This window comes from Pelophylax lessonae (genome assembly GCF_965119305.1).
Source record: "Pelophylax lessonae genome assembly, chromosome: 9".
NCBI lineage: Eukaryota > Metazoa > Chordata > Amphibia > Anura > Ranidae > Pelophylax > Pelophylax lessonae.
In genome coordinates this window covers 8,366,904-8,390,621 of record NC_138776.1, presented here as the reverse complement: position 1 = coordinate 8,390,621, position 23,718 = coordinate 8,366,904, and the positions used below count along the sequence as shown (strand labels likewise).

The 23,718-nt window shown below is 45.6% G+C and overlaps 1 protein-coding gene across 1 annotated transcript in view; it reads right to left on the bottom strand.

Annotated features, from left to right (window-relative positions):
- Positions 1-23,718, bottom strand: part of LOC309562588 (solute carrier family 2, facilitated glucose transporter member 3-like) — a 73,812-nt gene that overhangs the window by 11,888 nt on the left and 38,206 nt on the right. The window contains exons 4-6 of the mRNA XM_082266839.1: positions 18,303-18,543; positions 5,385-5,547; positions 1,550-1,737 (exon numbers count right to left, since the gene is read on the bottom strand). Of these exons, the coding sequence (XP_082122965.1) occupies positions 1,550-1,737; positions 5,385-5,547; positions 18,303-18,543 (592 nt within the window). The remainder of the gene's footprint in view (positions 1-1,549; positions 1,738-5,384; positions 5,548-18,302; positions 18,544-23,718) is intronic.

The window sequence follows — 23,718 nt, the reverse complement described above, 5'->3', positions numbered from 1 at the left end:
GAGGCTTCCTGTTCATTCACAAACCGAAGCATAGTAAGCAACGTTTACTATGCTTTAGTTATGAACGGACACAGAAGCAATCAGTACAGATCAATGACTCGGTCTATTCAGAAAAGGAAGGGGCAGGTAAATTACATATTTACCTGCCCCTTCCCTACGCTCTCTATCTTGATTTCCTTCTTGCAGCAGCCAGCGGGAGAGGGGAGAGAGGAATCTAGCAGCGCGGGGGTTGGGGGGGGGGCAGGAGAGCACACAGGGGGGCCGCAGGACCAGGATAGGAGGGGAAATGGGGCAGCATGTAGAGAAAACGATCCCCTCCATCTTCCTCCTGCAGCCACTGAATGCCTGCGGGAGGCAGAGAAGGAGAAGCAGGCTTCCAGCGGCTGCAGGAGGAAGGTGGAGGGAATCAGTTTCTCTACATCCTGCCCCACCGTCCCTCCTATCCCGGTATACAGGGGGATGCCCCGGCTCTCTGGAGTATGGGGTCGGGCCGCCATTCGACCTCTGTAGTTACACCTCTGATATTCTGTTTATTTTTTTTAGTGCATTTGTACCTCCCCCAAGTTTCCTCTTCCCTCTAGTGGAAGGCATGTGTTCTTTTTTTCTTTGTATTTAGGTAATTGCAGTCTTCAGTAGTACCAGAGAAGGAATGAGCTGAGCAACATTGGTCCCTAGGGACAGTACAAATAATATATGATGGGCTGGTGGCCCTAAGTGGAAATACTCCTCCATTAGGACCTTGATCAGTGCGGGGTGATAGCATAGAATTTTATTTCGTACTTTATTGGTCAAGTTTCTATAATAGTCACCGTGTTCGGTTCGTAAAGTACTTCCTAATTTGTAGTTTATCCCTTATGACCCCTCTTTTTTTGCATTGCCATGTCAAAAGGTGTGGTAAAATAGAATTTATTCTTTAAGACATCACCACCTTTCACTATGACTGCTGTCCACTTTGGGGGGTAAGCTGCCCATCTGGTGAAACTGTGTGTATGCCATATTTGTCCTTTTTGAATGGGGGAAAAAGGAATGTTATTAGGCTATTTTCTCACTAGGTTGAATGTTCTTCATGGAGTGAATCAGAAAAATACTGCATTAGGGCCACTAGTTGGAGCTGATGATCATAGGAAATAAATACATATTTACTGTAATTGTCAGCTTCATCTACTGGCCTAAGGCTGTGATTTCCTGTTTCATTCTGTTCTATATGCATGAGGAACATTCAACCTGCAAAGGAAATTTCCTAGTAGCATTCAGTTTTTTCCCTTATTTGCACAAAGGGAATAGCTCTGCACATTTATTTATTTATTTTTTTAACAAATGCATCTCTTTGTGTTGCATTTTCTTTAGCCCCCCCCCCCCCCCCCCCAGGAAACTGTCCCCACCATGAAAGGTCCAGTTGATTTAATTTTCCTGCAGGTGAAATGTTACCAGTAGTACTATTTCAGCCCCAAACATCTGATCTGCCCTCTCTTCACTTTTATCCTGACCTGCCTGCATAGTAAGAGGAAGCTGAGAAAAGGTTTAGAAGATAGGCAGGGAGGATACGCACGGCATTGATCCCGGACAGTTGCTGCGACAGCTGCAGAACGATGGCGATCATGATGGGCTGGCGATACTGCCTGGAGCGGAATAATTCAATAAAGGACACGGGCTTCTCCTGGGACATCCGTTCCCCTTCCTCCTTCATTTCTGCAATTTCGCCGGACACGTCGCTTGATTGCCGAAGTTTCTGTAAAACTAACACCAAATAGTTGTGTAAAACACATGGAGAGTCAATGGGGCTCAGAAATAACATGAGTCAGTGGCGGTTTGTGAAAGGGTAATCTGACCAATAGGTTTAGAGCTTTAACCTTTCAGGGGCCTGCACTTTTACCATAGACTGTTTGTGGTTCATTATGTCCTTTACAAGAGGAAAACTGAAGAAGTCCCACTTGGATTTTTTAACCCCGCCCACCCTGGCGTCCCTTTAAACCAGGTATCACTTAATGGCGGACCGCGGTCCAGATCCGGACCCAGTTAATGTCTCATCAGGATCCCTGCGGTCCCACCCTTTAGAGTCATTCTGCCCACAGCCATCACCACTGCCATTCTCACAGAGCCAAGAGCTGGAGGCAGGACAGCTTTGGACAGAGGGCGGGGGCTACCAAAGTTAACAAGCAGGTGATTGGTTGAGAGTATACAGGGTGGTCATCGCACAAGCATTTTAAATTCGGACCTCTGCTGAAAGAATATTTTACTGACTGGACCTTTGTGAATTTTAATTCAATACCACTGTTTTAAATGGTTTTGAAAGCCTGGGGGGTGGAGAGAATGGTGATCAGTGGTCACATGACCGGAATGTGGTTGGGTGCAGCATGGTATGGCGACAGACACACAGTCCAGGTTCAAATGGTAGAATTTGTATTGAAGTACGGCAAAAAGTTCACAACAACCTGGTGGTAGGAGGCCCAACTGGGAAAACCCCAAAGACCAATAGCATGTAGCTGGGCAGGCTTCAGCCGAACTGACAGCACCTGTCTTGGGGGGCAGAAAGTGGCCTCAGGAAGCCCAAACAGGAAGGTGTCCAAGGAGTGTGCAAATACCTAGGCTTTCCCTACTCAACTGGAACCTTTCCCTGCAGCTAAAACTCTCCCTGAAAGACAGGTGACCTGTCCCTACACTACCCACACATTAATGCAGGGGCCAGGGTCTTAAACAGACTCTGCCACACCCAAGATGGCCACCAGAGTCCCACAGGTGACCAGCATCCAATGGGATCACTGCCACAGAGACTAAGGAAACCATAGAAGAGCCATCGGTTGAGTACCACCTGCAGTGGAGACAGCAGACTGCACCTGCCTACAAAAGGCCGGTCCAGCCAGCTACCGATCTTTAGTCTAAACCAAGAGCTGTCTTTGACAGCTCAGCCTTTGTGCTGGCAGCCCAGTCAAGTTCCGCCACCCTAAACTCGCTCATTCATGTCTTTATGGACCTTGCTTTGTGCACTGGTCCAAATCATTTTGTGGAGGGGGGATTATGGTGTGGGGTTGTTTTTCAGGGGTTAGGCTTGGCCCCTTAGTTCCAGTGAAGGGAAATTTTAAGGCATCAGCATACCAAGACATTTTGGACAAGTTTATGCTCCCAACTTTGTGGGAATAGTTTGGGAATGGCCTCCTCCTTTTCCAACATGACTGCACACCAGTGCACAAAGCAAGGTCCGTAAAGACATGGATGAGCGAGTTTGGGGTGGAGGAACTTGACTGGCCTTCACAGAGTCCTGACCTCAACCCCATAGAACCAGATGAATCAGATTGGAGACTGCAAAACAGGCCTTCTTGTCCAACATCAGGCTCTGAGGAAGAGGCAAAGCCTCGAAACGCGTAAACCTCCAGAGGACGATACACCCTTTGGTTTGGATGCTGATGGCAATGCATCCATTTGATATGCTTGTACCAAGAACTTGTTTGTGAGTATTATAAAATCTTTGTGGAGGATAATGAACTAGGTTGGTGCGCCCTTGTGTTTGTTTTTTGTCCAACATCAGTGCCTGACCTCACAAATGCTCTTCTGGAAGAATGGTGAAACATTCCCATAGACACACTCCTAAACCTTGTGGACAGCCTTCCCCGAAGAGTTGAAGCTGTTATAGCTGCAAAGGGTGGAGCCAACTCAATATTGAACCCTACGGACTAAGACTGGGATGCCATTAAAGTTCATGAGCGTGTAAAGGCAGGCGTCCCAATACTTTTGACAACATAGTGCGTGTGCGTATATATATATATATATATAAAGAAAATGTATGTCTGTCAGTGAAATTCAAAATTCATACAGCCCTGCCAATCAGAAGAGCCAGGTTAGTGACCTGACAAAAGAAGTGGGAGGACATCTTTCCAAAATGAGAGGTCTTAGAAAATTGTCGCTGAGACAGGTGTCCCCGTTGGAAGATTTCCCCTCTATTCCTGCATCACTAACACCCAGGGCTGCTGATAGGGGGGGGGGGGGAATACGTCACCACCAACTGGAGCGACAGCTGTTGCGAACCCCGGTGCGCATGCGCACAAGACATTTTCCAGGTCTGATGAGATTTTAAGACTTTGCTAACAGCTGACTGAGAGGAGGAGGAGGGGCTGAGGTAGGACGACAATACCGCCACGGTAAAATGTTATAACACCGCCGCAACATCGAGCAAGGAACATGTTGCAGAGCTGACTTAGAGGGGTTCTCTATTAGTTCTCTATTAGTTTCCATAGAGAATGCGGAATTCACTTCTATGTGAGGGCGGAAGTCTATGGACCTCAGGCGGAGGTATGTGTCAGTAAGGGCGGAAGTATCGGGAGAAGAGGCGGAAGTGGCTCTATGTGAGGGCGAAAGTCTAGGGACCTCAGGCGGTGTTCTAAAATTATATATATTCACTTCCTTCCCGCCTCCTCGGGACGGACAGTCCCCTCTAAGTCAGCTCTGCAACATGTTCCTTGCTCGATGATGTGGCGGTGTTATAAAATTTTCCCACGGCGGTGTTGTCGTCCTACCTCAGCCCCTCCTCCTCCTCTCAGTCAGCTGTTAGCAAAGTCTTAAAATCTCATCGGATCTGGAAAATGTCTTTTGCGCATGTGCACCGGGGCTCGTCGCTCCAGCTGGTGGTGACGTAGTATCCCGGAAGTGACGAGGGTCCGGAATTTTCACGGATCCGACTAAATTTTAGAACACCGTATCCCCCGCCCCTCCCACAGCACTACAGGCTTCCCTTGTTCTGTAAAAAAAAAAAAAAATTGGAAAAAAATAACAATTAAACATTGTAATAAATTATTTTTAAAAAAATGTAAAATAAAATAATTTTTAACATTTTTAAAATAAATTAGAATTTATTTTTTTTTAAATGTAAAAATGAATTAAAAAGGACTATTTCACGCAGGTTCTCTGTTATATTTGTGTCCGCTAATTATAATGTTAGTGTATTTATAGTAAAAATATTGGGGGGCTATACGGGGCCCCGAGATTTCTAACAGCAGCCCTGCTAACGTTAACCTGTAACATTTTGGGTCTTCCATCACTTTTTGTTGGCCATCAGGACCAGGGTGAATCTCCCCAGTGGGGACACTGGGAAAGTAAAAAAAAAACTGATAGAGGTTCTAACCCTTCACCACTCTATCCAAAGCTTAGAGATAAACTTTAATATCTATATTCACACTTTTCAAGTGATCAACGTGGAGGACATTTCTCCAACAAGCCAGTGATTTGGCCAATCAGTAGATAAGGGAGTGAAGAAAATCTCGGGTGACCTCTGGTATACATTCTGCATAGAGCTGGTGGATAAGAGAGAGGAGCAGTCTTGACTTGGTACCCTGACCTCAGGGCAATGGACCCCTCAGCACCTCCTGTAACAATAATAAATGCACAGTACTCACTTTTTTCAGCTCTGTCCGGTTCATGCTTGAAGATCAGCAGGTAGCGGGGGCTTTCAGGACAGAATGGCAGCAGGATACACTGGATGATCGCCAGGAGGACTGTGATACCCAACAACACGGGCCAGAAGGTCGCTGACCCCAAGATGACGTCAAGACCAAAAATCTGGAAAGAGCAGTAGAGTCATTTAAAAGGGGAATAACTTATATAAAGCAGTGGTTCTCAATTCCGGTCCTCGGGACCCACTAACAGGCCAGATTTTAAGTATTACCTTGGGGGATGCAGACTAGAATACTGCAATCACTGAGCAGCAAATTAGATCACCTGTGATGTAATTTAGTTATCTTGCAAACCTGGCCTGTTGGTGGGTCCCGAGGACCGGAGTTGGGAACCACTGATATAAAGGATAAGTGCTCTTCTTTTCTGCTACCCTTCTCTACCACTTCCATTATAGCCTATTCTTACTACTTCAAACTCCGCTCTTCCGAGATCATAACCGTGCAGCCCATCCAGCACTGTAGCCAAAATCCTCAAAACGTGTGATTTCTGATATAGGGGGTGAGATTGACAAAAAAGATAAGTGCTGGACAGCACTCCCTTTTCCTGCGCTCGGAACCTGGTCCTCAGGCTGTTACAATCCTGGAACTCGTACTGGTATTAGGCATCCATGATGGCTAGGCTTTGCTGCCCCTTACGACCAGGGTGGTCGACCAAACACTGAAAATACAAAGCAAAAAAGGGCGCACCAGCCTAGCGCATTATCCTTGGCAAGTTTATTTGGATAAAATTGTTTAAAATCAAATACTCACAAACAAACAAGAAGTTTCAGGCACATCAATTCCATACACCTGCCTCCTACCAGAGGATCAACGTCTTTACTGGAAGCAGAGGGCTGACGCGTTTCGAGGCTGTGCCTCTTCCTCAGAGCCTGGAGGCCATGGTCAAGACCATAGTTTAAATATAGTATGTAGGGCCAGGCCTCCATATGACCCCTGGGAGATGTGGGAGGAGATATCGCCCAAATGGGCGTTGCTACACAGCCATTTACCCAAAAGCTATTGCAAGTCACAAGTGTAGTTACATTTACATTTTAGTTGGCAAAGCCCCACGTGACCATTTGTTCCATTGGTGAGCTATCCAAAACACTTCCCAGCTCATCGTGGACTCCATTTCACATAAGAATAATAATCATAATCATATAGAATAATGGTAGTGATATAAAAATAATAATAATATAAAAATAGTAACTGATATAGTAGACTGACCTGTATGTGTGGTGGTCCTGAACCAAGTAGGGCATCGAGCTGGGACCATCGTGTTGATTTATAGTCCACTGCCTCATACTGGGCATATTGGGCATATTCCCTGGTGGTCCAATGGTGTTTACTGTAAGATAGGTTACCAGGATAATTGGGGATGGTATGATATGGCAGCAGGGTGGCGGTGGAACGCACGCCGCTCACCCCGGAACCAGCGTGCGCACCACCGCATAGCGTCACTTCCGCCCATCCAGGTCGTGACAGCTTCCGGTTTCCATATACGTGGGCGGCGGGACAGCGGTGGAACGCACGCCGCCCGACCCGGAACTGTCGTGCGCATCACCGCGTAACGTCACTTCCGCCCATCCAAACCACAACAACCTCCGTCCTCAGCAAGCCGTTCCTATGGAGACCGCAAGGGGGAGGACACAAGTATGCCCCGCTGATGTGATATATATATATTTACACACCGGACCACGTCCAGGGGCACTAAATTAAAATACACCATACGGAGTCGACTCTGGTGGGAGTTGATTGGGGCACCCACCAAATTTGGAAAAAATGGTCGCACATATTTAAAATAGCAGTGAAATATTGTACATCAGATAGGACGACCCAAACCAATAAAATTAACATTAACACCAATGGTATTAATGATGGGTACCTGTGTACTAATAATGTAACTAGCTAAGCCTGAATGAGAATCACATGTATAAAAGAATAAAACAATGGATAAGAGATTATTCAATTTCCAACTAAATTATATAACTGTGAATAAGTATATACACATACATAAAAAATTGAAGAAAAAATAATCTTTTACATACCATGCACATATAAATATACATGTATATACAGACACCCATATATACATGCCGAACCATATGATTCATTATATAAAATCCATATTAAAACTATCTAAAAATATGTGTTTACATATAGTGTGACTCGTTAGATATGGCATGTGGAGCTTCGGACACCAATTTGCACGTGCCATACCTCCTCTATAAACATACCTTGGAGAGCTTAAAAAACTAAACTCGGTAAGCCAAATGGAAAAAACTATAGGTGTGGGACCTATACTGAGGAACTGTACGCTTCAAAATAGATTGAGGGGAAGGAAAGGAAAAAGGGAAAGGGAGGATGGTGTAGCAAGCAGTGTGTGTATATGTGCGTGCATAGACTACGCTCACGCATATCCACACAATTGAGGAGACGGGGAGGGGGGAGGGGCACACACATACACATACGTCAGCCTGAACATATACACCAGCGTATGCGTGTAAACCCCAAAAAGAAAATAGAGAGTGGTGTGGTACTAAGATGGGCCATAGAAGGAACAATGGTAGCTGCAACAGATGTCGGGGGGACAGAGACACATACGGAAGGGGGGAGAAAACAAGAATGCACTGCGGAATCTACAGTACACTCTGGATTTCAAGATCTTCATTCAAACCCCCAGGGGCCATAGACCCTAGGGTGAAGATCCAGTAAGACTCCCTTCTGCACAGCCTCTGGAATCTAGCCCCCTCATCAGGGTCCTTAGCTATTTGCTCAATGCCAAAGACCCGTAGGCCCGTTGGATCCCCATTATGGTGCTGCTCAAAGTGGCGAGGTACGGAGTAGCTGTTGCGGTCCTTAACTCCAGCCTTCGTTTTCCTGTTCAATATGCTGCACTTATGTTCACTGAACCTTACTCTAAGGGGCCGTATAGTGCGGCCTACATAGAGTAGGTTACATGGGCAGACTATACCGTAAACTACGTAGTTGGTGCCGCAATTGATAAACTGCTTGATGTTCCTACTGCGGCCATCCAGCCCGAGGACCTCACTCTTTCTATGCCACATATATGAACAGGTTCCACAATTCCTCACTCCACACCTAAAACTGCCCTTTTGATCAAACACAGTAAACCACGGGTTATTCGGGATGATACCACCGCACTCCTTAATTTTCCTGACTTTACTGGGGGCAATCTGACTCCTAAGGTCCCTAGGTTTTCTAAAGACCACCTCTGGGGCCGGGGGGAGGAGAGAGCCCAGGACTGGATCTTGTTTCAAAATGTTCCAATTGCGTTTCAGGGTCCGCTGTATGTTAAAGGCTTTGTTGTTATAGATAGTACTAAACCTGGTGATCCTAGTTCCTGATGGCTTAGCACACGACTTCTTGGGCCTGACCACCCGACATGTGTTCGTGGCTTGGATACCGCCGACATTGGTACCTTCTCCCACATAGTGTTGTAAGTATTTGTTGAAGGCCTCGTCAATAAGACAAGCCTGATATCCCTTTTCCAAAAATCTATTTTTCAGGACCTGGCCCTGCTCTTCATAATCCGTGACCAAAGTGCATGTTCTTTGTAGTCTGCAGAATTGGCCGAAAGGGACATTTCTAATCCACCTCGGGTGGTGATTACTCTCCGCGTGGAGGTAGGAGTTCCCTCCACTTGGTTTGAAGTGTGTTTTAGAAATTATGCCCCCTTCCTGAGTAGCTCGCAGTTCAAGGTCCAGGAACACCAGATGGTTATCACTTACAACATGGGTGAAGGATATCTCAAAAGGGTTGCTGCTGCAATGTGAGATAAACCCATCCAACTCCTCACTAGTACCGTCCCAGATGATCAATATGTCATCAATATATCTGGAATACAAGGCCAGATGGACTCTATAGGGGTTATTATTCCAGATATACTGATCCTCCCAGTACCCCATAAACAAATTGGCATAGCTTGGGGCAAATCGAGCTCCCATAGCTGTGCCTCTGGTTTGTCTATAGTATTCATCCAAATATACGAAGTAATTGTGATTCAATGTATATTCAATACAATCAACCAAAAACTTCGCTTGGGAAGGGTGAAGATTACTGGTTTTTAAATAATACTCGACTGCTGCGACACCAAAGTCATGTCTAATTGACGTGTACAAGGATGATACATCTAGTGATACCCATTTATAATGTCTCAGCCATTGTATAGGTGCCAGGATATCAAGCATGTGTCCTGAATCTCTGACGTATGACGGTAATGCCATCACTATATCTTGTAGGAAAGAGTCGATGTAGCTACCCAAGTTACTTGTCAAGCTGTCAATGCCAGCTATAATCGGTCTACCCGGGGGGTTGGTCTCATTTTTATGTATCTTGGGAATATGGTAAAAGTGTGGGGTTCTGGGATGCGGGACATACAGGAAGTGATATTCACTCTTCGAGATGATGTTTTTGGACAGTGCGTCGTCGAGAAGGACCTTGAGCGACCTTTTGTAGTCGCACAAAGGATCCTTTCGAAGCTTTTCATACGTTAATTCATCACCTAATAGCCTGAAGGCTTCTGCTAAGTAAGCCGACCTATCCTGTATTACCAGGCTCCCCCCCTTATCAGCCTGCCTAATGATGACATCATCCCTGCCCTTCAATTGTTTAATCACATCACCCATAGTAAGACCTTCCTGGGTCAGGATATTGCGCTTAGAATTGGACTTGGTGTAGTCCTTTCTAGAACATAATTGTCTAAGCTCCCCAAGGACTACCTCGTAAAAGACGGGAATGAAATTACCCTTAGCCCAGTGGGGAAAAAACGTTGACTTGGGCCTAAAATTGGTATGGATGATGTCCCCACCACTCTCAGATGTGGGAAGGTCTATCATAAAATCCTCGCACCCCCCTTCCTGAAATAGGTCCTCCAGAATAATTAGAACTTCATCATCTGTCATGCGTTTCTTAGGGGACTGGGTTGGTGCTATAGTCATTTCATTGCTACAGGGTTCCACCGTATCCTTTTTCATAGCGTAATACCTTTGGATTGTTAGTCCACGAATGAACCTATTCAGGTCTACAAAGAGGTTGAAGAGGTTAGGCTGGCTGTCTGGCGCAAAGTTCAGCCCCTTTCGTAACAAGTCTAGTTCAGTCTCCGTAAAAACCGAAGCAGACAGGTTATAGATCTTAATGGTTGACCTGCCAGCCATCACCTTCTTCCTCCCCTGGGCCTTCTTTCCTCCCCTCGTACCTCTCTTTCTCTTTCCCTTTGTTCCATCTTTCTCTGGGACTGTCTTATAGGGAGCGAGTTTTGATATTTCGCTGCTGTGGGCGTGAATCCCCCCACAGCTCCTCTCCCTAAAAAACGGGAATCTGGCTGCTGGTCCCCAACTGGTAGGTGGCTAGACTGGCATGCAGGACCAGGTCTATCACTAGTGTCTACCCAATTGACCTCCGAACCACCAAGGGGAGGCTCTGTGACCGTGCGATCAGAGACACCTCTATTTTCACAAGGGGCTGGGTCTGATGTGTTCTCCATAGTGCTCCTTTGGGGGGCCTGTTTACTGGACCTGTCACTGCCAACTTCTCTAATATCATTAGGGTGGCCATATCCCCTATTATAGACATTATTATGCTGTTGGTAGTGGCGTTTGTTCTTTTTCTTTTTCCTCTGGGATCTATTGGGCCTAAAGTGATTTACATTTTCACCTTCTCTGAGATCGTTAACAGGGGCCTTACTAGTAAATGAATCCCTTCTCCAGTTCAACTCTCTCCCCTCCTGATAGTCAAGTCTATCCCTCTCAAATTTTCCTGATTTGCGACTAATTAGGTCTGTTTCAAAATTGACAATCTGGTCATTTACTTTGCCATCCCAACTACTAAAGGATGGTAGATCTACAAAGGAGGCCAGTTCTTCTTGTGTGTTTTTCAGATCCTCACGGATATTATCCAGATTCCTCTTCCTTTGTGCCACAATAGATTCGAGGAGGATTTTATTGCACTCCCTCAGCTTATTGAGCCAATTGGTTTGTAGGTCCTCATCTAACCAGAAGCAAGTCTTAGTAAGTCTGAGGCCTCTAGGAATCCTATTAACCTCAAGGTACTTTTCTAATAGTAAGATGTCCCACCACTGTGTCATTTCCTTCTCCAAGGAATGTTTAAGTTTATAAAACAAGGACACCATAGTGTCTTCTCTGTCCACAACCGCTGGAGCTTCTTTATTCACCGTACTAGGTGCATGCTGCTTTTCATAGGAATCTATGCTATTACTGAAACCTCTAGCTAAGGATTGCCTCCTGAGTTCCCTTTCTTCCATAGAAAGAACCATCTTGTAGAGTCCTTTTTTGCAACACAGCCGATCCAATGAATCACTAGAGGGCCTAATCCTCAGCTGCAGGAATCCCACTTGTATGTATTCCAAAAAAGATAAGTGCTGGACAGCACTCCCTTTTCCTGCGCTCGGAACCTGGTCCTCAGGCTGTTACAATCCTGGAACTCGTACTGGTATTAGGCATCCATGATGGCTAGGCTTTGCTGCCCCTTACGACCAGGGTGGTCGACCAAACACTGAAAATACAAAGCAAAAAAGGGCGCACCAGCCTAGCGCATTATCCTTGGCAAGTTTATTTGGATAAAATTGTTTAAAATCAAATACTCACAAACAAACAAGAAGTTTCAGGCACATCAATTCCATACACCTGCCTCCTACCAGAGGATCAACGTCTTTACTGGAAGCAGAGGGCTGACGCGTTTCGAGGCTGTGCCTCTTCCTCAGAGCCTGGAGGCCATGGTCAAGACCATAGTTTAAATATAGTATGTAGGGCCAGGCCTCCATATGACCCCTGGGAGATGTGGGAGGAGATATCGCCCAAATGGGCGTTGCTACACAGCCATTTACCCAAAAGCTATTGCAAGTCACAAGTGTAGTTACATTTACATTTTAGTTGGCAAAGCCCCACGTGACCATTTGTTCCATTGGTGAGCTATCCAAAACACTTCCCAGCTCATCGTGGACTCCATTTCACATAAGAATAATAATCATAATCATATAGAATAATGGTAGTGATATAAAAATAATAATAATATAAAAATAGTAACTGATATAGTAGACTGACCTGTATGTGTGGTGGTCCTGAACCAAGTAGGGCATCGAGCTGGGACCATCGTGTTGATTTATAGTCCACTGCCTCATACTGGGCATATTGGGCATATTCCCTGGTGGTCCAATGGTGTTTACTGTAAGATAGGTTACCAGGATAATTGGGGATGGTATGATATGGCAGCAGGGTGGCGGTGGAACGCACGCCGCTCACCCCGGAACCAGCGTGCGCACCACCGCATAGCGTCACTTCCGCCCATCCAGGTCGTGACAGCTTCCGGTTTCCATATACGTGGGCGGCGGGACAGCGGTGGAACGCACGCCGCCCGACCCGGAACTGTCGTGCGCATCACCGCGTAACGTCACTTCCGCCCATCCAAACCACAACAACCTCCGTCCTCAGCAAGCCGTTCCTATGGAGACCGCAAGGGGGAGGACACAAGTATGCCCCGCTGATGTGATATATATATATTTACACACCGGACCACGTCCAGGGGCACTAAATTAAAATACACCATACGGAGTCGACTCTGGTGGGAGTTGATTGGGGCACCCACCAAATTTGGAAAAAATGGTCGCACATATTTAAAATAGCAGTGAAATATTGTACATCAGATAGGACGACCCAAACCAATAAAATTAACATTAACACCAATGGTATTAATGATGGGTACCTGTGTACTAATAATGTAACTAGCTAAGCCTGAATGAGAATCACATGTATAAAAGAATAAAACAATGGATAAGAGATTATTCAATTTCCAACTAAATTATATAACTGTGAATAAGTATATACACATACATAAAAAATTGAAGAAAAAATAATCTTTTACATACCATGCACATATAAATATACATGTATATACAGACACCCATATATACATGCCGAACCATATGATTCATTATATAAAATCCATATTAAAACTATCTAAAAATATGTGTTTACATATAGTGTGACTCGTTAGATATGGCATGTGGAGCTTCGGACACCAATTTGCACGTGCCATACCTCCTCTATAAACATACCTTGGAGAGCTTAAAAAACTAAACTCGGTAAGCCAAATGGAAAAAACTATAGGTGTGGGACCTATACTGAGGAACTGTACGCTTCAAAATAGATTGAGGGGAAGGAAAGGAAAAAGGGAAAGGGAGGATGGTGTAGCAAGCAGTGTGTGTATATGTGCGTGCATAGACTACGCTCACGCATATCCACACAATTGAGGAGACGGGGAGGGGGGAGGGGCACACACATACACATACGTCAGCCTGAACATATACACCAGCGTATGCGTGTAAACCCCAAAAAGAAAATAGAGAGTGGTGTGGTACTAAGATGGGCCATAGAAGGAACAATGGTAGCTGCAACAGATGTCGGGGGGACAGAGACACATACGGAAGGGGGGAGAAAACAAGAATGCACTGCGGAATCTACAGTACACTCTGGATTTCAAGATCTTCATTCAAACCCCCAGGGGCCATAGACCCTAGGGTGAAGATCCAGTAAGACTCCCTTCTGCACAGCCTCTGGAATCTAGCCCCCTCATCAGGGTCCTTAGCTATTTGCTCAATGCCAAAGACCCGTAGGCCCGTTGGATCCCCATTATGGTGCTGCTCAAAGTGGCGAGGTACGGAGTAGCTGTTGCGGTCCTTAACTCCAGCCTTCGTTTTCCTGTTCAATATGCTGCACTTATGTTCACTGAACCTTACTCTAAGGGGCCGTATAGTGCGGCCTACATAGAGTAGGTTACATGGGCAGACTATACCGTAAACTACGTAGTTGGTGCCGCAATTGATAAACTGCTTGATGTTCCTACTGCGGCCATCCAGCCCGAGGACCTCACTCTTTCTATGCCACATATATGAACAGGTTCCACAATTCCTCACTCCACACCTAAAACTGCCCTTTTGATCAAACACAGTAAACCACGGGTTATTCGGGATGATACCACCGCACTCCTTAATTTTCCTGACTTTACTGGGGGCAATCTGACTCCTAAGGTCCCTAGGTTTTCTAAAGACCACCTCTGGGGCCGGGGGGAGGAGAGAGCCCAGGACTGGATCTTGTTTCAAAATGTTCCAATTGCGTTTCAGGGTCCGCTGTATGTTAAAGGCTTTGTTGTTATAGATAGTACTAAACCTGGTGATCCTAGTTCCTGATGGCTTAGCACACGACTTCTTGGGCCTGACCACCCGACATGTGTTCGTGGCTTGGGGGATGCAGACTAGAATACTGCAATCACTGAGCAGCAAATTAGATCACCTGTGATGTAATTTAGTTATCTTGCAAACCTGGCCTGTTGGTGGGTCCCGAGGACCGGAGTTGGGAACCACTGATATAAAGGATAAGTGCTCTTCTTTTCTGCTACCCTTCTCTACCACTTCCATTATAGCCTATTCTTACTACTTCAAACTCCGCTCTTCCGAGATCATAACCGTGCAGCCCATCCAGCACTGTAGCCAAAATCCTCAAAACGTGTGATTTCTGATATAGGGGGTGAGATTGACACCAGCGCTATGGAGCTTCAGTACATTGGTTGGACTAGAATTAGTTTTAGATTAAAATGGTGATGTAAGCTGCCGCCAACCTACCTCTGAGGTAGTGTGAAGTGAAAAAAGTGCAGGGTTGTTGGTGCCGGCGCTACCACATACAAAATTATGAGGTTAAAAAGATGTGTATAATGTGCATATTAGTGAGAATAAAATGTACAAAATCATAGGTTCAAAAAAGTGCATATAGTGCGTTTGGTAAAACCATATAGTGTCGCCACTTAAATGCAAAGTGCTTAGTGCTGTTTATATCCATAAAATCCCATCCATAAAATCATGAAAGTGCATATGGTGTGTTTGGTAAAACCATATAATATCGCCACTTAAATACAAAGTGCTTAGTGCTATTAATACAGCTGTGTGTTATTGCACCAAGTGCTCAGTTACGTGCCTTTAAATAATAGGACTTGCGCCTGTGGATCTCCACTGGGTGCAAACAAATGCTCACCGCACGCTTGTGGCAGGTAACTCGGGTCCCATCAGTTGCTGTAACACAAAATAGCCTCCATTGCGTAGTATATAGTGTTTAAATTGAAGCAAGTTAGCATCCACTCACAGTTAGGGAGTTCGCTTTCAGCGTGCAGGGTCCGCCGGGCTACTTCCGCGTTCCACCGGTCTGAACCACCGTTATCGGAAGTGACGTACTGACGTAATAAGCCACGCCCTACGCATTTCATCACTACGACGTCATCTGGAGCGTGTGAATTCTGAGACCCCTCCAACATACACACCATCCACGTCAATGGAAAGCCTATCTTAAGCTTGGCAGTTGGCATTTTTAAATGCGTAGACAAGGCATTTTCAGCTAGGGTTCCGTAGAACCCTAGGGTTCCTCCCAAGGTTGCTGGGGGTTTCTTGAGCTGTGGCTAGTTGACCTTCCATCTGATGGTGCTTTCATATTTCCAGGTCCATGGCCACTTGGCAGAGCCAGTAGCATGACACCAAAGATATTTTCAGCTGACTCTAAGAGCCGGTTCACACTACTCCGACTTGGGACGCGACTTGTGTGCCCTCAAGTCGCCCCAAGTCTCTTGTCATTACAAATTCAATGTAAATGAATGAGAGCCGTCTTAATATGCACTGCTGAATTCGCTCCAACTTCAGAAAAGGTTCCTGTACTACTTCAAGGCGACCTCTATCCGACTTGTGCACATAGACTTCAATGGGAGTCGCCTCTAAGTCGGATCCTTATCTATTTTCAAGCGACTGTGATCAGACTTTCCAGGAAGAAGAAAAAGATTACCCAGCCATTCCCCACAGACAAAGTCGCCTATCATTTAAGTCTCTTCAAAGTCGCGCTAAAGTCGGCGCTAAAAAGTCTCTCCTTCATGGGGCGACTTTGAGTCGGAGTAGTGTGAACCGGCTCTAAGGGTGGCATTCTAACCAGCACTGTAAGGGGTGATTCCTTCCACTGACCACTAACAAAGGGGGCATTTGCCTTATGACCCTCAATGGACATATCTTAGCAGTGGTTCCTGGAAACCTTAAAATTATTTCCAGGGTTCTTCTGGGGTAAAATGGTTGAAAAGACTGATGTAGACTGAGGCCACAAAACACATAGATGAGCACTGCACTGAAATGTAGCACCAAAAAGGAACAAACCACTGATTGATTCCATGGTAAGGAGACATGTGATGTGGCAAAAAAAAGTGGTTTGAGGGTTTTTTGGGGGCTTTTTTTGGTGCTATATAGGAGACATTTGAGCCACAGTCATTAACCACTTGCCGACCGCTCACTGAGCTGGTACTGCGGCAAAGTGGCTCAATTCCGTCCAGCGACGTAGACCTATGTTGCTGGACTCCTCCCCTTGTGGGCGGCGCGCGCGCGCCGCCGGAGGCTCGCTCCCGCTGTATTCAGACACAGCAGGAGTCGGGCCAGGGGAGGAGAGGCGGTGATAACCGCCGCTTTTCCCCGATCGTCAGGGATCGAGTGTGGAGATTCCCCCGCTTGCGTAAACAAAGCGGGCGGATCTCCTCTGTGACAGGCAGGGACAGATTACAGGATTCAGCATAGCTGAACCTGGGATCTGTGTCTGTGTCACTCAATCCCCTCCCCCCACACACATCAGTAAGCACCAGGCATACAATTAACCCCTAGATCACCAATAAAGTTAACCCCTTCCCTGTCAGTGTCATTATTACAGTAACAGTGCATATTTTTAGCACTGATTACTGTAGTAATGTCACTGGTACCCCCAAAAATGTCAGTCAGGGGTCCGATCTGTCTGCCGCAATGTCGCAGTCCTGCAAAAAAATTGCAGATCGCCGCCAAATCGCCGCCATTACTAGTTAAAAAAAAAACAATAAAAATGACATAAATTCCCCGTAGTTAGTAGCTGTGATAACTTTTGCACAAACCAATCAAAATACGCTTATTGCGATTTTTTTTACCAAACATATGTAGCAGAAAACAAATTGGCCTAAAATGTTAAAAAAATTTGATTTGATTTTTACATTTTTTTGGGGGAATTTCAGATAAAAAAATGGGAAAAATATTGTTATTTTTTCAAAATTGTCGCTCTTTTTTTGTTTATAGCGCAAAAAGTAAAAATCACACAGATGATGAAATACCACCAAAATAAATCTCTGTTTGTGGGAAAAAAAGGACATAAACTTAATTTGGGCACAGCGTCGCACGACCGCGCAATTGTCGGTTAAAGTAATGCAGTGCCGAATCGCAAAATATGGTCTGGTCAGGAATGGGATAAAATCTTCCGGTCTTAAAGCGGTTAAAAATACGCTCATTGAGAATTTTTTTGTCAAAGACATGAAGCTAAATACATTTTGGCCTAAATATATGACAAAAACTGAATACATTGGATATTTTTTAACTGTCAAATTAGAAAAATATTGTTATTTTTTCAAAATTGTCGCTTTTTTTAATTAATATCGCAAAAAAATGAAAAGCGTAGAGGTGATCAAATACCACCGAAAGAAAGCTCTCTTTGTGGGAAAAAAAGGACGTAAATTTCGTTTGGGTACGGCATTGCATGACCGCGCAATTGTCAGTTAAAGTTGCACAGTGCCGAATTGCAAAAAGTGGCCTGGACGTAAAGCAGGTCAATCCTCCGGTGGTAAAGTGGTTAAGGTATTGGTGTTGGCTGCGTGGATATAAATGTTGAGCTATGTTCCTGACGTTCATTAGAACTGAAGAGCAGCTTGAAGACGTTTTCAACATAACATAACAAGCCCAGTTGAATGAACTACTACTAGATATAATGTTACACTCTCTTTCTTTATCAAAGTGCACAACCCATTTCATGTACTCACCTGTGCTATCAATATTCCAATCACGATGCCAAGCTGGTTGAGTGTCCCCAAAGCTCCTCGGTAAGCAGTGGGCGCCAGTTCTCCGATGTACATCGGCACTAGACCAGTGCAGAACCCGGAGAAAATCCCAATGATGAATCTTCCAATAATCAGCATCTCAATGGACCAGGCAACTCCAGAAAGTGCCATTAAGGCTCCTCCCACTAAAGCAAAAACATTGACCAGTAGCATGGCATTCCTCCTGGAAAAGGGCAAATGAGAACCATGGTTAAATATAAATATCAAACCAAATTAAAAAATGATATTTTCCAAAAAAAGAAAAAAAATAGACTATGAAAATGAAAAGTGTATGCTAGAGTACATGTGTCTAACACAAGGCCGTGGGCCCAATCCGGCCCTCCAGGCAATTTCATGTTGCCCTTGCACCCATGGCTTTTTTTCAGCCGCAACATGGCGGAACTCCATTCTGTCACCCCCGGGTCTCTCCCTTCGCTCCCCGCTTACTACGGTCACTTGTAAACACAGAAGCCTTCTGTGTTCACAAGGACAGCTTTCCTCTTGGCAGTTCTCACAGATCTCTGCCCACCCTGCACTCATGGCGGGGACAAGGAAGATGCAGGTGCAATGTGGGATGGGGCATCCCGTGATTAGCTGCACTGTGATCCCTATCTGATCACTGATATCCCTGATCCCTATAGCAGCCCATGTGCACAGATACTAACCAATGATCGTCCTGCAAGTGAGAGAGAGAGAGGAGGAGCCACCTACACTGCCAGGGTGGGGTACTAGAGCTGGGCCGGGCAGGTGAGATGCGAGGAAGCTTTTGGGTGGGGGGGGAGAGATGAGGGCTGTGGAGGGAGATGTGTGCAGAGGTGGGGGATAAGGAAGAGTGGTGCAGAGGTCAGAGCCGAGGAGGGGCGGAAGTAAGTTGTGGATAGCTTGTAAAAGAGAGAGCTGAACCCTGCACACCCCTAAACCCTGCACTCTGTATGTAACACACTCCTCAACCCTGCACTCTGTAAGTAACGCACTGCTCAACCCTGCACTCTGTATGTAACACACTCCTAATCCCTGCATTCTGTATGTAACGCACTCCTCAACCCTGCACTCTGTATTTAACACACTCCTAATCCCTGCACTCTGTATGTAACGCACTCCTCAACCCTGCACTCTGTATTTAACACACTCCTAATCCCTGCACTCTGTATGTAACGCACTGCTCAACCCTACACCCTGTATGTAACACACTCCTCAACCCTGCACTCTGTATGTAACGCACTGCTCAACCCTGCACTCTGTATGTAACACACTCCTCAACCCTGCACTCTGTATGTAACACACTCCTAATCCCTGCATTCTGTATGTAACGCACTCCTCAACCCTGCACTCTGTATGTAACGCACTGCTCAACCCTGCACTCTGTATGTAACACACTCCTCAACCCTGCACTCTGTATGTAACACACTCCTAATCCCTTCATTCTGTATGTAACACACTCCTCAACCCTGCACTCTGTATGTAACACACTCCTCAACACTGCACTCTGTATGTAACGCACTGATCAACCCTGCACTCTTTATGTAACACACTCCTCAACCCTGCACTCTGTATGTAACACACTCCTAATCCCTGCACTCTGTATGTAACACACTCCTCAACCCTGCACTCTGTATGTAACACACTCCTCAACCCTGCACTCTGTATGTAAAGCACTGCTCAACCCTGCACTCTGTATGTAACGCACTCCTCAACCCTGCACTCTGTATGTAACGCACTGCTCAACCCTGCACTCTGTATGTAACGCAATCCTCAACCCTGCACTCTGTATGTAACATACTCCTAATCCCTGCATTCTGTATGTAACACACTCCTCAACCTTGCACTCTGTATGTAACGCACTGCTCAACCCTGCACTCTGTATGTAACACACTCCTCAACACTGCACTCTGTATGTAACACACTCCTAATCCCTGCATTCCGTATGTAACACACTCCTCAACCCTGCACTCTGTATGTTACGCACTGCTCAACCCTACACTCTGTATGTAACACACTCCTCAACCCTGCACTCTGTATGTAACGCACTGCTCAACCCTGCACTCTGTATGTAACACAATCCTCAACCCTGCACTCTGTATGTAACATACTCCTAATCCCTGCATTCTGTATGTAACACACTCCTCAACCCTGCACTCTGTATGTAACACACTCCTCAACCCTGCACTCTGTATGTAACACACTCCTAATCCCTGCATTAGGTATGTAACACACTCCTCAACCTTGCACTCTGTATGTAACGCACTGCTCAACCCTGCACTCTGTATGTAACACACTCCTCAACCCTGCACTCTGTATGTAACGCACTGCTCAACCCTGCACTCTGTATGTAACACACTCCTCAACCCTGCACTCTGTATGTAACGCACTGCTCAACCCTGCACTCTGTATGTAACACACTCCTCAACCCTGCACTCTGTATGTAACACACTCCTCAACCCTGCACTCTGTATGTAACGCACTGCTCAACTCTACACTCTGTATGCAACACACTCCTCAACCCTGCACTCTGTGTGTAACACACTGCTCAACCCTGCACTCTGTATGTAACACAATCCTCAACCATGCACTATGTATGTAACATACTCCTAATCCCTGCATTCTGTATGTAACTAGTGTTGAGCGAATACGGACTGTATTATTCGTGTTCGTACATTTTTTTGTACCCGAACACGGACACGGACACTTTACTGTATGTTCGGGTAAAAATCCGTGTTCGGTCGTTTTATTTCCGGGTTTTGCATGCTTTGGCGCTCTTTTCATGGCGGGCTTTCAACAGCCAATCAACAATCGTTTAACTGGTGTGCCTTAAGCCATCCCAGCCATGCCTGCAAATGTCTCAGTAGCTGTGATTGGCCGTCTGAAGCATGTGACCAAGTCTTTATAAGTTCCAGGCAGCCGCAGCGGCTTCATTCTGCTGCTTAGATCAGGGACAGAGCACACATCAACGTGCTGGCTGCTGATTAGGGAAAGACAGGCAGGAAAAACGAATTGGTGTCCGGATAGAATTGAGGGACAGGTCGGAGTGTTTAGGCAGGGCGAGTTGTAGGCATTTTAGGGATAGAGTCTGCTGAATTATAGGGTCAGTGTCTTCTACAAACTACAATCGATATTGCTGTGTGGGGGGTGGGGTCTGCACTCAATCCTGATCTACGATCTCTTCTCAATCCTGTTAGGGAGAGGCTGCTGCTGAATTTTAGGGAAACTGTGTTCTACAAACTACAATCGATATTGCTGTGTAGTGTGGGATAGGAGATAGGCAGGTGTCAGTGATCCACATCCATTTTTCTGTGTGTGAGTTGCAGTGAACACAATCTTTTTGGGGTGCAGTGAACAACATCCTTTTAGGGTGCAGTGAACACAATCTTTGTGGGGTGCAGTGAACAACATCCTTTTAGGGTGCAGTGAACACAATCTTTTTGGGGTGCAGTGAACAACATCCTTTTTGGGGTGCAGTGAACAACATCCTTTTTGGGGTGCAGTGAACACAATCTTTTTGGGGTGCAGTGAACAAAATCCTTTGTGGGGTGCAGTGAACACAATCTTTGTGGGGTGCAGTGAACACAATCTTTTTGGGGTGCAGTGAACAAAATCCTTTTTGGGGTGCAGTGAACAACATCCTTTTTGGGGTGCAGTGAACACAATCTTTTAGGGGTGCAGTGAACAAAATCCTTTGTGGGGTGCAGTGAACACAATCTTTGTGGGGTGCAGTGAACAAAATCCTTTTTGGGGTGCAGTGAACAACATCCTTTTTGGGGTGTAGTGAACATCCTTTTTGGGGTGCAGTGAACACAATCTTTTTGGGGTGCAGTGAACAAAATCCTTTGTGGGGTGCAGTGAACACAATCTTTTTGGGGTGCAGTGAACAACATCCTTTTTGGGGTGCAGTGAACCACATCCTTTTAGGGTGCAGTGAACACAATCTTTGTGGGGTGCAGTGAACAACATCCTTTTAGGGTGCAGTGAACACAATCTTTGTGGGGTGCAGTGAACAACATCCTTTTAGGGTGCAGTGAACACAATCTTTGTGGGGTACAGTGAACAGAATCTTTGTGGGGTGCAGTGAACACAATCTTTGGGGGGTACAGTGAACACAATCTTTTTGGGGTGCAGTGAACAAAATCCTTTTAGGGTGCAGTGAACACAATCTTTGTGGGGTGCAGTGAACAAAATACTTTTTGGGGTGCAGTGAACACAATCTTTTTGGGGTGCAGTGAACGAAATCCTTTGTGGGGTGCAGTGAACACAATCTTTTTGGGGTGCAGTGAACGAAATCCTTTGTGGGGTGCAGTGAACAAAATCCTTTTTGGGGTGCAGTGAACAACATCCTTTTTGGGGTGCAGTGAACAACATCCTTTTTGGGGTGCAGTGAACAAAATCCTTTTAGGGTGCAGTGAACACAATCTTTGTGGGGTGCAGTGAACACAATCTTTGTGGGGTACAGTGAACACAATCTCATACTTCTGAAGATTTGAGGGTGCTGCCTGTTCCATACTCCTCCTCCTACTCCTCATCCATCCTTTTAGGGGTACAAACAATAGTAATTGGGGCCTAGTGTGGTGGTGTACGTGTGAGATACATACACTTTCTTTTTGATCATATTTTCTATTCCGCTATTCAATTAAAACCTTTGGGGATCAATTAAATTGCGTGATAGTCTGTGTCGGTACGTGTGAGATCCACCTTTCCAAGTTTTTGAGGTTCATCTCATACTTCTGAAGATTTGAGGGTGCTGCCTGTTCCATACTCCTCCTCCTACTCCTCAACCATCCTTTTAGGGGTACAAACAATAGTAATTGGGGCCTAGTGTGGTGGTGTACGTGTGAGATACATACACTTTTTTTTTGATCATATTTCCTATTCCGCTATTCAATAAAAACCTTTGAGGATCAATTGAATTGCGGGATAGTCTGTGTCGGTACGTGTGAGATCCACCTTTCCAAGTTTTTGGGGTTCATCTCATACTTCTGAAGATTTGAGGGTGCTGTCTGTTCCATACTCCTCCTCCTACTCCTCATCCATCCTTTTAGGGGTAGAAACAATAGTAATTGGGGCCTAGTGTGGTTGTGTACGTGTGAGATACATACACTTTTTTGGATCATATTTCCTATTCCGCAATTCAATAAAAACCTTTCTAGGGCAAGATCTTAAATTACAGAAATATGAGGAGACCGTCAAATAAGGGCCGTGGCCTGGGTCGTGGTGCTGCTGGTAGAGCTCCTGTTGCAAGGAGAGGACGTGGTCGATCTGTGCCAGCTACACGCACAAGTGAAACACCTTCCTCAAAGGTGAGTAGGTGACAGAACCTGCATCAGTATTTGGTAGGGCATCATACGCCTCTAGAAGTGATAAGGCCAGA